The sequence below is a fragment of the Haplochromis burtoni genome, unplaced genomic scaffold, assembly GCF_018398535.1.
Source record: "Haplochromis burtoni strain Fernald_Lab_line unplaced genomic scaffold, NCSU_Asbu1 Contig_137, whole genome shotgun sequence".
In the NCBI taxonomy this organism is placed as follows: domain Eukaryota; kingdom Metazoa; phylum Chordata; class Actinopteri; order Cichliformes; family Cichlidae; genus Haplochromis; species Haplochromis burtoni.
The window spans coordinates 1,032,901-1,046,753 of NW_024582498.1; the positions used below are offsets into that span (position 1 = coordinate 1,032,901).

At 38.0% G+C, this 13,853-nt stretch overlaps 2 protein-coding genes across 2 annotated transcripts in view; both read right to left on the reverse strand.

The window, feature by feature from the left end:
* Positions 1-1,385: 1,385 nt before the first annotated feature.
* edf1 (endothelial differentiation-related factor 1) lies at positions 1,386-5,769 on the reverse strand. The gene is made up of 5 exons (XM_005931191.3): positions 5,512-5,769; positions 4,418-4,469; positions 4,115-4,275; positions 2,072-2,165; positions 1,386-1,972 (listed from the first exon to the last, which is right to left on the reverse strand). Exons 1-5 carry the CDS (start codon positions 5,587-5,589, stop codon positions 1,911-1,913), a joined length of 447 nt encoding a protein of 148 aa, XP_005931253.1. The 5' UTR covers positions 5,590-5,769; the 3' UTR covers positions 1,386-1,910.
* Positions 5,770-12,105: 6,336 nt separating this feature from the next.
* prrc2b (proline-rich coiled-coil 2B) overlaps positions 12,106-13,853 on the reverse strand; it is a 27,229-nt gene continuing 25,481 nt past the window's right edge. The window contains exon 31 of the mRNA XM_014336462.2: positions 12,106-13,698. Coding sequence (XP_014191948.1) covers positions 13,531-13,698 — 168 coding nt within the window. The 3' untranslated portion in view covers positions 12,106-13,530. The remainder of the gene's footprint in view (positions 13,699-13,853) is intronic.

The window sequence follows — 13,853 nt, forward strand, 5'->3', positions numbered from 1 at the left end:
GTCTTTAACTTGAAATAGTCAGCACCTTTAGGTGACGGCTGTGGTGTTTTGGCGCTATATAAATAAAGCTGAATTAAATAGTGACAGTCACTGACATGGCATTGGTCTTTAATTAATCACAATGATATCAGCAACTCTTCATGTCACCCAGCTTTCCCATATATCCCAAACGAGTGATGCACACAGCTGCAGCTTCCTTCAGGTGTTTCCTGCGGAGCAGTTGAAGGACTTGCAGCCTGCTGTTGGAGCTAAATAGGAAGTCGGAGTAATTTTCGTCCTTCCCCACTTTAAGTTCTCACACTGACGAGCTCCTCAGTCCTTCACCCTTGAACGTGTTTTGTCCCACTTGCACTTCCTCTTCCATTATGTCCTTGCTGCTCTGCAACAATTCTATGAATCATTAATAAGAACATAAGGCAGCCTTTCTGGCAATAAAGAATATCCCTAAATCAGTAAGTCATTGTGAAAAGGGGGGCACTATGAAGAAATGCAAATTGCTGCTTCATCAAGGTCAATCTTTGGAAGTTAGAAGGTGCCGTCTCAATTTTAGGATGTGTTTAAATTTGGCTTTATAAGACTAAAAAAACCCAAACAAAAACAAATTTCTCTGAAAATGTGCTTGAAACGTTTTACAGTTATGCACCTGGACTTTATCAGCAGTAGTAAACACTGAAACACACAGGCATGTCTCTCCCCCCCCCCCCTTGATCCTGCATACACTTGTTTCTTGTGTAACTTGCTTTTACAGACTTCAAAATGCAAAAATCTATGAATTTTTTGCAGTATTCTGACATCTAGTGGCTGAATTCTGTCATTACTTTTGTATTCAATGCTATAGTATTTTCTAACAAAATAATTTAGGCAGCCTTTTAACCCCCTGAGATCCGAGTAAAACTAAAGTATCTTTCAGTTTAACTTTGTCTACTACAGAGGAAATACAGTTTGGGCTTCATCTCTGGAGGATGTGTTTGAAGAATACAAAAACTAGCTCTAGAGCAAACACCAACTCTTGTGACAGAGGTATAGCATGACGAAGATACAACACTCCAAGTGTCCTGAATGGAAATCTTTGGCAGATACCCATTACAAAGGCGCCAGACAATCAAAGAAATCAAAGATTTGGCTGGTGATTCCTTACATGTTTTTTGTGTCTTCATGCCCACTGAACCTAAAGTTTAACTTGGAAATTATGTGTACAAAACTTTCCAAATAAGCGCCCTGGGACATTTCAAAGATAGCTGCCAAAATTTACCTGAAGTAGTTACTGAAGTGTTACTGGGATAAACGTAGTTTTTAAAAGTCTATATATTATCTGTATCTATATACATCTCACTGGTTTTGTTAAGACATTCTGTGCCACACTAGCTTTAAAGTCACACAAAGAATAATTCATGAACTGCCAAACTTTATTTATAGATCAAAACAACGCACAGCATTAAAACATTTCAACACTGTAATGACATCCACCCACTGTCTGAAGAGAGTGAAAAGATGCAATCAAGCACTTCTGGTTTATCATCATGCTCAGAATTAACATTAGTCTGAAGATGAAAAATAATTCACCTTTTTTTAAAAAAAAGAAAAGAAAAATCTGACTTTTATTGTGTCAAAGCCCAAGCAGACGTAGGTGAAAGAACGTCACTGAACATTTTTTGTGATGCTTTAAAAAGCATTCAATCATTCATTTTTTGTGGTGTTTCAGAGTGTTTCAGATGACTTGTTAGTATGCAGCCTGCATTGCAGTGAAGCACCAGGTCCTATGACAGGACACGGTGGGATCAGCCCAGAAAGAGGATCGGATGGGAGGGGAAAGGAAAGTTTTTAAGGGTTCTAAGAGGTGGGAGGGGGATTCAGGATTCAGTTACAGATAACAGGAGGGGTTGGGGAGGGCTGATTTCGAGGCTTTGTGTTCATTTCTTTTTGGTTTTTGGCTCCAGGGGTTGGCCAATATCCTTCCCACGTAGCTTCAGTCCTGTTCATGGTCGAAGGTAAAAACATGTGGGTCATACAGCCGGGAAAATAACATAATTCAACATTTTGTTTTGGAAAAATTAAAAATAAACACACTTACCGATTGCTCTTTCTATTTTCCCCATGACCTGGTTGTTGGGAATGGCTCTCCCGCACTCATAGTCAGCAATGATTTGAGGCTTCTCATTAATTTTCTGAGGAAAAAGTGTGGAATAGATCATTTAGAACTTGTGGGTAGCACATTTCACATAACTGCAGGGTGATAATAAACACTGATTGTAAGGTTTGCACTGGAAAATTACTTTGCTAGCAAATACTTAAAAAAAAACAAAAAAAACCCACTCACAGCCAAAGTACAGTCATGGCTAAAATTGTAATTTTTTCAACAACTTTACTTTCCTTTTTTAAGTTTCTATGATTACAGTGAGGAAAAGAAAACTCACCATAGATTCTCAACTTGGCTAAGCTATCATGTTTGCCTTGTAGAAAAGTGTATGATCATGCACACATCGCCCCCAAGTTGCTCTGGGATTGCTTGAAGAAGTTGATAACACTCTTAACATGGTCAATCCTTTAAAAAGCAAATGGAACCAAGCAGAAGACTACAAACTTTACTCGACTTTGAGTCCTGATAAGATGTGAACGGAGAGCTATCAGTCAGGATTTGGCCTTGAAGCACACCTCTTTGCATAAATTATTTTATTTATTATTTGACAATAAAACTCTGAAACTTCTGAAAGGCCTAGAGCTGAGCGATAGAACGATATGCATTGCGAAATAACTTTTTCTCGAAAGAAAAATTAAACTATTGCTATAGACCTCATCTCTCTTGCTCTCTTTTAAAAAAAAAAAAAAAAAGGAAGAAGAACAGCCAGTAGCGCAGAGCCGAACCAATCACAGCCGCAGCGTCACGTCACGTGACTTGCTACACAGCACAAGTGCCAAGCCGTACATGTGTATTTGTTTGAGAAGCAGCCAGCCGCCGTGTCGCCCGGGTAACGGAGGAAATGAGTGTGCTGACTAGAAAAATCAACGAAGAGCGTGACCGAAGGTTACCAAAGAGAAAACAAGATGATGGTTCCAATGCCGGAGAGATTGTCGAAAGGAAAGGCCAGAGAAGTTTCGGCTATTTCAAGTCTGACAAAAAACAGAGTAGCGCGCACTGTAAATTGTGCCGAAAGCTAGTCTGGAAATACAATAAACCTTTTTTATCACCTGAAGCAGTGCCACCCACTAGAGCATGCTCAATCTCTGACTGAAAGCGCTAATTCGTCATTTGTCTGACTAACGTTTTTTGTTTTTTTATAGATAGAGTTGCACCTAGGATTTGAAGAATGTTCTGTTAGCATCTTTATTTTAAAACTGTTTGAAAATCTAAGCTATACAACAAGGAGAGATTGAGAATTTCCTTTTAGTTCTCAGTTTATTTCATATTGACAAAAGTTAGTCAATTTTGTCTGTTCTTCTGTAAAACAAACTAGATTTATTTTTAGAATTAATATTTTATTTCTAAGTGGAATTGACAATTTAGTAGCCTGTTTTGTTTGTTCCATTTTGAAATTTAAACTCTTTAGCGGCTGCCTTTTGTGTAGTTTGCAATATTTACCTTTATTTATCTGAAAAAGTCTCATGTTCCTTAAGTACATCTACCCTGTTGAACTTATTATGGGAAATAAATATTTCAATCAAAACAAGCTGCTGATTATTTCACATTTTACTTGTGAGCAACGGCACATTTAAATCTTACAAATATAGTTATTTGGCTTATATCGTGATATATCGTTATCGCCTGAAATGAAAAAAAAACAAACAAACATATTGTGATATGAAAAGAATCTTATATCGCCCAGCTCTAGAAAGGCCTGTCATTGTTCTTCACTATACCCCAGAAACATGTAAAACCTCTGAAACTGCTGAAACCTTTGCCCATGACTGTGATCATGTTAAAAACATGGATCATATTGATCTCACAACAACGTTCAAACAATTCGTCACTGACTTGGTTTGGTTTATCTTACTAAGTACTACTTTTTCTTTCGATACGTGTAGACTGCTTTCTGAGATGCTTTATAAAACCAGACATGGCACATTTTCCAGCAGTCTATGCACTGTTTATACAAGCATAATACATTTGTTTACTCACAGTGGCTAGATCTTTCTGGGTCAGGCCTTTTTCCTGTCTGCCTTGTTGAATGACCTTGCCCACCTCCAGAGGAACCCTATCATGGTGCAGCTCCTCTGTCTCCCTGTCCAGTTTGGCTGTATTTTTTGTCACAAGGTGCTGTTTGTTCTGCCCTGCAGCCCCTGCATGACAAGCCGTGGATAAAATCAAAGCATCACTGGGTAATGCGAAAGATGCCGGGCATGCAAAGACTGTAGTAATCATAACACAGGTGAGTAAGTGGACTTCGTTCTTATAGTGTAAAACCAACTACTGGGAATTTACATTTCTTGGATGTTTGAACTTCCTCCCCACGTCTCTGAGCAGATGTGATTGCCTGGGAAAAAAACAAAACAAAAAAAATAGGACAAGTACAGGTGATAACATTGCAGCAGATTGCCCAGCTCTTGATACACACTCTTTAGCCTTATGCCATTTAGTTAATAAGTAACCAATCTGTTTATCAAAGCATATTGACTGAATTTAAGACAGTTCACCTTAGCACACAAACTGAACCTGAATACAAACAATATTTCAGATTTCTCAAGATAGAATAAGCATTCACACACAGAAATGTGACATTTAAGTCCACTCTTTTAAGAAAGGTGTCCTAAGGATTTATAACACTACAACCAACCCATATGAGCCCAAAATGACATCTTGAACCCTCCTTTCAATACACGTTTAAAACAGCAACAACAAAATGTCAAAATGGTGTCACAATCAGTTCTTAAACTTCAAAAATTAATTGTTTAGAGAGTCATTTTAATGTTTTTTTGAAGTACTACTTTAAGTTACAGTTAAATTATACTTGTGGCATTTAAAGACGTTCGCTACGTGCCTGCTGATGAGCATTCCCACCATTCGTATAAATAAACACCAAAGTGAGTGTGCCTTTATCCTGACCATCCACTACTGATAATATAGAGGCTACCCCGGCATTAGTGTGATCATTATCCGTGTAAAGTTTGTTTTGTTGAAGGTACCATATGCTACTAGAAACTGTGGCATAAAGAAAAATACACTTCAAGTTAGTGCAGGAAGGTTAGCTAGCTAGCCCTCCTTCGAAGACAGCTAGCACTTGCTTAGTTAAAAACACTCAAACAGACGGTTTAAATGTCTCCAATACGACCGTTCATCTAGAGGCGGTTCATCTTGCTAGCTAACATTAACGGAAACGGGCGTTCATATCTGTTGTTATTGAAGTAAACCAGAAGGATGTGCGATGGTTCTTAGCGCTTCAACTAACGACCACGTGCACAAAGAGCTTTTACCAACACATTACACACGATTAATTCACTCAGTAAGGTAGATATCCGAAAATGTTGTTAGTCAGCAAAAGTACGGAAGCACAAACGAAATACGGCGTTCGCACTAACCTGCTTGGATTTGGCCTGGGCAGCAGTCGGCCCCTTCTTCCTCAAGACAGTTACCGTGTCCCAGTCGCTTTCTGCCATGTTTGTCGGTTGTTCACACAATACCCGTAACGTTGAATATATATAAAAAATAAGTTTAGCTGACAATTTTCCTTCGGGGAAAGGTGTTTCTACTTTAACTAACCAGGCGCACCTTCCAGAATTATCGACCACGCGTTCTGCCAAAACTTTATTTACAACAATGTGGTTAACAATGACATAATGCTGGCCTGTCAGCAGCGACCTCTGCTGGTGATTTCACGGTTAAAGAGCACCTTGCATCAGACACGGACACAAACCCAAGTTGTTGTTTTTTTGTTTTTTTCAAAATATTAAACTTTATTAAGAAACAGTATACAGAACATGTATACAATCAGAACAAAATTAACATATGCCAGGGGGTGTAATACAAAGAGTTACAAACATTCAAATAATTTGTAATTACTACAAATAGTAATAGTTTTCATAGCCTTTTTGTTAAGTGATCCACTAATCAATTTTATGTAACATAAAACATCATTATAGTAATGTTTAAAATTAGACACAAACCCAAGTACGAGATTTGTGTGAAGTCACCACACAAGCCAGCCCCAAAGCCCGAAAAAAAAAATAATAATAATAATAATAATAAAACCTAATCAAACATGTGAATCATTGAGAACAAGATTTCCATTAAGAATTAAAGTCAGTGGAAGACAGAATACATGAGTGAATAATAAGTAGACAAGTTGTGGTTGTGGAATGATATAGGATGTTTGGGATGGAAGTAGCTGACCCTTAAAGAGGGCAGCCGAAACAAGAGTGAAGTCATCGCACTATTTACAGTTTTTGAAACATAACTTAACAAAGTAACAAATTTCCTACTTTGCAATATATCAAAAATGTTTAGATAGTTTAACTGACTATGTAAAAATGTTCAAGTTGCTAAAAGACAGAGCTGAGAAGAGACAATCTTACAAAATAAAAATCAAAAGCCATGGTTTTATTAACAATACAGGGTGTTCAGTAACATAGTACACACCAGAAGAAAACCACATTAAAGTATTAAATGCATGAAAACTGTAGCTATAACAAAATGTGAAGCATTGTCATGTTATTTTGAAACCTCAGCTGACATATGGAGCTGGTTAAACGGTCACCAATTACAGGACATTTCAGAGGCCGCATCGCTGCCACGTCGTGTGCGAATGGGGGACCAGCCACACTCTGACAGAGCATCATCTGCTTGGTGGAGACGACCCCAGCGGTACCCATATTTGGAACTCTGTTTTCCTGCCCATGCACGAGGTTTTGGATTCATCTGGAAAACATACAAAGAATTTTCACGGTTATTTTCCAATTCATGAGTAAACTACCCTAACAATCATTGCAACTGATCCTAAATCTTTTTGCCATCACAGTTTTTGGTGTATACTTTCAGGTCTTCCTACCAGTGCCCAAGCGAACCCTACTGACATCATTTTTTAAAAGTGGAAGGGAGTCCTGTCTTCATTGCTGAAGTGACAGTTTTTTGACTGATAATGCTGGAAAATGACAGTTATGAGAAAAAGACAGACGTTTTATTACATCCCCTCAGACAACCCATCCCGTTCCCACCTGAATAAAAACAGTGGTGTTCATGTGAAGAGTCTCAACTCGCTCAGACAGGTGATTCAGCCACTCCAAATGGTCACTGATAGACTGGCTTAGATCACTGTTGCTCTGAATTTAAAACAAAACAAAACAAAAAAAGGTTTGTTTATAATACAATTTTATTAAACAATTGTTTATATCATAGATAAGCATTTTAATGAAAGTACCCCAGACAAGTTATCCTTCAGTTCAACAGCACCAAGGCGAACATGCTCCAGTTTGTCAATCTGCTCTTTCAGGCGGTCATCAAGCTCCTGCATCATCATCAGGCCTTCATCGGGCCTGACAGCACTTTTGGCGGTCATCCTGGATCAGAGAAGCAGACCTGTTATGCAAAGATGTTTCAGCTTATAGTACCACCCCTATAGGAATGTATTGGCATCAACCAAGAGTATGTTATGCCTAATGTCATTTGTTTTTTTGTGAACATGTAAACAGTTCGATATGTTAGCTGAGGTTTTGCTTTTGATTTTTGATATTTGTTTTAATCTTTTTGAATACACTGTTTTTGTTTGTTTTGTTTACTGGGCAGGTTTTTAACATTTTCTGTATTTCTGGGGTTGAAATCTGAGAAACTGGTGTTTATTAACAAACCACCAGGGGGCGACACAGTTCTCATTCCACACAGATTTGCTGCAGAGTGGCCTTCTGTGATGCAAAGGAACACATCTAGCTTCCTGTTGATCTGAATTCACATAAACACATATAATGGTCTCACTGGAAAAGTGGCTGTCAAGAAGACATTTTTAAGGAAGGGAAACAGGGGGGAATTAAAATTAAACAAGAACTGGACTGAAAGTCTGTGGCAAAAAGTCTGACTGAGTGATGAATCCAATTCATCATCAATACATAGGAGGCCAGAAAAAAGGTAAGACTGTGGGTGTCTAAAGCCACATTTAAAACACAGTGCAGGCTGTTTCATGATTTGGAGCTCCATTTCAGCCAGTGGTACTGGAAAGCTTGTCGCAATTAACAGAATTATGAACACAGAAAAAAAAAGTCACATCTTAGGAAGCATGCATTGAAAATGGCTTAATTTTTCAGCATGAAAATGATCCCAAGGATCCCTGAATAGATAAAACACACAATCTGATACTATCAGTCATGGATTGGCCTTCATGGAGCCCGGTTTGACATTATTGAATGAAGTAATTCTTTAAGAGGCTTGGAGAATCATTCCCGGAGACTACTTAAAGAAATTACGAGAAAACCTGCCTCAGAGTGTGAAGAATAAAGGTGCTCATACCAATATAGATACCATATATGCCAGCAATATAAAGCACCTTGAGTCGAATTGCAACAATTTCAGCATTGTTGCAATGCACTGATTAAGAGTGACTTCCGATCTTGCGTCTCCTTACAAAAAAAAAATAAAAATGAGGAACCGAGAGCTGGCAGTTCTCAGGTGTGTGGAGCAAACACCTCAGACTTCTCTATAGTGTTAAGTAACAAAACTCTACCAAGCAGCTTTTTTTTCTCTTTTTTTGCCAGCTCTTTATTTATGGTAGAAGGCTCAAATGAACAACAATGTAGAATTTTCCTTTGTTTTGAACAGGCACAGAAATGTGTTAATTATTCCTTTTCTTTATCTATTCTGAATCAGTTAAGACACAGTTAAGACACACTATACAACAAACAACTAGACCATCTGAATATTAACAGCATAAATAACATTGCGTTGTCTTCAAATGTAAGCTGAATATGTGAGTGCAAATAAACTTAGCAATCAAAATCAGTCGACAGTCATCTATTAATTAAAAATGACAATATAATAGTTCGAACATAAATGTTCTATTTTTTATTTTCATAAATCAGTTGAAGAGTTAACTTTATGCGGCAAAGATGGCTGCCGTATGTTCTGTTAAGGAGCGATATGGATTTTTTTTCTTTTTAAGCAACTTTTCCGTGAACTGCTAACGGGGTCTGACGAATATTAAATATTAAAAAAGTCCTATTAACGATTATCGTCTGTGTGAACAGGCAGTAATGAGGAAAAACAGCCAGCTTTTAGCCAAGAGCCATTTTCCCCTGCTTGGATTCTGTTTGTAGTAGAAAATGCTGAAAAAAAAGAAAATTAACAATTTTTTTTTTTTAATGTAAGTTTTCAGATAAATTCAGAGCGAGGCGGTACTTTTTCGCTGTTTATCGTTATCGTCACGAGTGCAGCACAGGAAGAAAAACGTCGAAGAAGATGGTGCAGCTTTCTGTCCTCAGACAGCGAAGAAGAAGAAAGAAAAGTTACCTTAGCTATCTGGCTAAGAAACACTCCAAAAGCTTCGTGGAAAGCCGCGCGGTGAGGTATGCAAACTCCCGCTCCGCACTCAGGAAGGAAGGAGAAACTTTCTTCGTCCAGACTCGCCTCCTTTGGTTTTTTTTACGCCGCAAAAATCTCCGGAATCTCTGACCCGAGTGACGTCACCGTGCCTGAACTACACAGGTGCGTTGTTGCCGTGTTACTACGGAAGTTATTAATACATGTGGACGTTTACTAAAGGTAACTTTGTGATTACAGTTAAACAATGTACAGCACAAAAGAAATAAAGCAGCAAAGGCGTTGCTCCCAAGACACAAAAACCTGCATTGTGTGTCCACTGCTGACCGAATAATAGAGTGGGTGTAAAAAAATCTGAAGAGTTAGAGTGGGTTTTTTTTTTTAGAGTGGAGAAAAAAAAGGCAGAAAAATACGTGGAGCTTTTTCAGTTTTCTTTTTGTGCCTCCTCAGTTTTCGTGACCCTTACATTTATTTTGTGGGCCTTGGGGAGTTTACCAGAATTTCTAATCAGAGTGCTTGATGATCATACAAAATATATCAAAAACCATTATTTAGATGCCACAGCCTACCTATGTATTGTTGCTTACTATAGCCATCCCTTTATGTCCACAGTTTGCGCTTCTTCGGGACAGCGTGCCATGTCACAAAGCTCAGACTACCTCAAACTGCTTTCTTGGACTTTGAAATGAATCCACAGCCAATCTCAGTCCATCAGAGGACCTTTGGGATGTGCTGGAACAGGAGTTTCGCATCCTGATGTGCAGTCAACAAATGGAACCAAAATCTCTGGGGAATGTTTCCAGCAACTTGTTGAATTCATAAAAAAAAAAAAAAAAGTTTAACCTGAGGGAAAAAGGTTGAGTCCAACCCAGTCTTGCCTTTCTGGTGTCTGGTAAGTGTATTTCCTGCATGGATTTCATGGGGTATGTCAAAGTTGATCTTAAGTGGGCCAGACCAAATGCAATTCTCTTTTCTGTCAGCACAAAGAAGTTTAACTACACATTAAATCCTTAAGATATCATTGTATAAGAAAAAACAAGTATAATTTCAACAGTATGTCTCATTTTTTTTCTACATGATAAAGAAATGTTGCTGTAACAAAGAAAGAAATCTGTCAACATGACTCGCAGGGCTTAAACTGTAAGAAATAAATATATAATAAATATTTCTCTAATAAATAAAGTGTCCTAATGAAAAAATGATGGTAGCTTGTTGGCCAGGCTGTCCTACAATACTAAAATAAAGTTTTTGTTCTTCTTCTTTTTTTTCTAAACTGTTGAGCCAAAAAGTTTTCATATTCTCTTAATTTAATGTTCATCTATTACTTAATTGCCTTAGGATAGTATGAATGGCATGGAAGTCTTTATCAGTAGGAAAAGCTGTAAAACCTATAAAAATAAATGGAGAAGCACAAAATCCATGTTCCCCTTCACATCTTTCAGTGGGCCAGATTTGATTAAGAGTGACTTCCAATCTTGGGTCTCCTTACAAAAATGAAAACAATGATGAACTAAGAGCTGGCAGTCCTCAGGTGTGTGGCGCAAACACCTCAGACTGAACTTGTCTATCTTCAGTGTTAAAAACAAACATGGTTAGCAGAGCCTAAAACTTTTAAAAAACTTTTTTTTGAAACTTTCCTTTGAAACTCACATATTTAGTACACAGTTAACCTTACTGCCCATCAAGGACACCACACATTCAACAAACTGCAAACTATTCATCCCGATAATTGCTGCCATCAGAAGAATCTGAGGTACGAGAGTGCGAGTACAGAAACAACTGTGCATTTAAGAAATCACAACTGCTTTATTTATTTTCTCTCAATAAGCTCTTTTTCTTTAACAAGGGAGAGTAATGACCAAATACCTGAAAGGATAAAGGTCAGAGAGGATAAATAGAATGCTGGATCAGCTGTAGAAAGCACTGGTCCTCTGACAAAAACTGAAATATGCATCTTAAAAGTAAAAAAACAAAAAAAACAAAAACCAAACAACCTCAAAATGGGCAACATTGCGGTGCAGGTACAATGATGAGAAGCGCCAAGATCCTTTCAAGAAAGGGGTAAGAGGCCAAAAAAACCAACAACAAAAAATAACCCACACTCCAAGCCCGATAAACCTAACAGGTGAAAGCAGTCCGTTCTGAGAACACAGTGACCTTTTTTTTTTTCTTTTTTCTTTTTTTTTAAACATCGAATCCTTTATAGTGCCACAATATCTAAAATGAAATGCAAGTTTAAGCCTCCCTTTGCTCACAAGGCTCAACTGTACAGTTAAGTATGCGTATACACATATAGCAGTGAAACACTGTTGTAAAGATAAACATTTGTAGTGTCATGGAGCATTATAGTAAGCAGTAACAGTTATGGCAGGGGCGTCGTGAGTTTCAAATTGAGCGCCCGTTATAAAAACAGAAGACGAACAAAAATAAATGATTCCATCAGCTTCACATTTTCAAACAGAACACTTTTTTGTTTTTTGTTTGTTTGTTTTAAAGTCCTTCGTAGTCTGCTGGATCTGCTGTGCTCGCACAAAAAAAAAAAAAAAAAAAGAAAAGAAAAAAGGGTGGATTTGAGTTTAACAAGCAAACACCCCTCGTTATGTGATAATTAGCTTCTAACGGAGGAAAAAAAATTAATTGGACCCTGATTGTGATTATAGTTAGGCTGCATTTATTGCTAGTGCCACCTCAGAAAACAGATTTTGAATTATCAAATAGTGATGAGATTTATTTTTTTTTTCCAATAACTCCCCTCAGTGATTTTGAAATGGGATCTGAACAATATGGAAGTCTTTCAGGAGCCCTAAAGAAAAAGAAAACAAACGCTAATGGATGTTAAAGAAGGAAAAAAGAAAAATCGCTTACATCACATGTTCATTAACACAGTTTGATTTCATTACAGCCCAAAGCAAAGCGATAAGAAAGCAAACATTTCAATCAGCTGTCTGAGAGTCCTTTTACAGCAACTGTGAATGCCCACCTCTCAGCCCTCCAAAACTTCACAATGAACCCACAAATGTTTTCAGCGTGGTCAATCCAAATCCACACACACACCCCCGCACGCACACAGAGCACACGTCAGCATAATAAATGCCGAGTTCAGGTACAGTCTTTGTGAAATGTTGCTAGCTTCTAGGTAGATGTCCTGCAAGTTTACACACATTCAACACATCACATGCACACGCCATCGATGCCAGTGAACTTCCCATGGAAGCAACATAATTTTGGTAAAACCTCCATCTCTTTTTTTTCTCCTTTCAATTTACATACAGAGTGAGCAACAGAATCTAAACGCAAAGAACGGTTTAAAGAGAAAAAAAAGTTTCTAAGAATCTAAGCAGTTTTTACGCAGTTCATGTGTTGGGTTAAGTAGCCCAAAAAAGACGCATTTCTGAGGTGATCCACTTGACTTCTGCTATGTTTGACATGCATGATGCCCAACAATTGTGTTGTATTTTTTTCCTGGGTTAATGAAATAAGTCTTTTAGCATTAGTATGGATGTCTGGGTCGTGACTTTATTTACCAGAAAAAAATACCAAAGAAAAACAAAAAGTGCCCCACACTGCATTTCAAATTTGCTTTTAAAAAAAAAAAAAAAATGTTAACAGACTTTGTTTCTCAGTTGTATGAAGTTCCTGTCGGGTCTTTAAGGGATGCAGTCCATAAACAGGGAGTAATTACAGTTTGGCAAAACAGTATGGAAAATGAACCATGTGAGCTGGCCATTTTCCTCTTCCCCCACTTCAGAGAAAACGCACACACAAAAACAAAATGTCTTTTCTTCTTACCAATATCCCCTTAAAAGTGACTAATAATAAATTAAAGAGGACCTTGAAGAGATCTGTTTAAAAGACTGTGTTTATGCATATATTTATATATATTTATATATCTCTATACGTGATGTGAAATAACAGTGTCCAGTTCTGAAAGTTCAAGAGGGGGCATTTCATTATGTTGTCTGCCTGCAGGCCCCGGGCCTTGGAGCCTTGGGGGTAAGGTGGGTTTTAAAAAGGCTGACAGTGGTCAATGAGCTTTGTGTTGGCAGGCTTGGTGGTGATGAGGATTTTAAGGTCCATTATTACGCCTTGCCCTCTTCTACTTTGACAGCCTGGGGTTTGATGGCTCCAGTGCGTGCTGGTTTGGCTTGGCCTGTGGAAGGTAGGGGCTCCTGGAGTTTGCTGGTCATGCCCCCGGACGGTGTTTTGCCCTCTCCCACCGCCTTGCGTACATCTCTTATTGTTTTATTCTGTACAAAAAAGAAAGAGGACTTATTAAAGAGACAGCAGTGCTTGGTAAGCCGTACATACAGGGAGTGCAGAATTATTAGGCAAGTTGTATTTTTGAGGAATAATTTTATTATTGAACAACAACCATGTTCTCAATGAACCCAAAAAACTCATT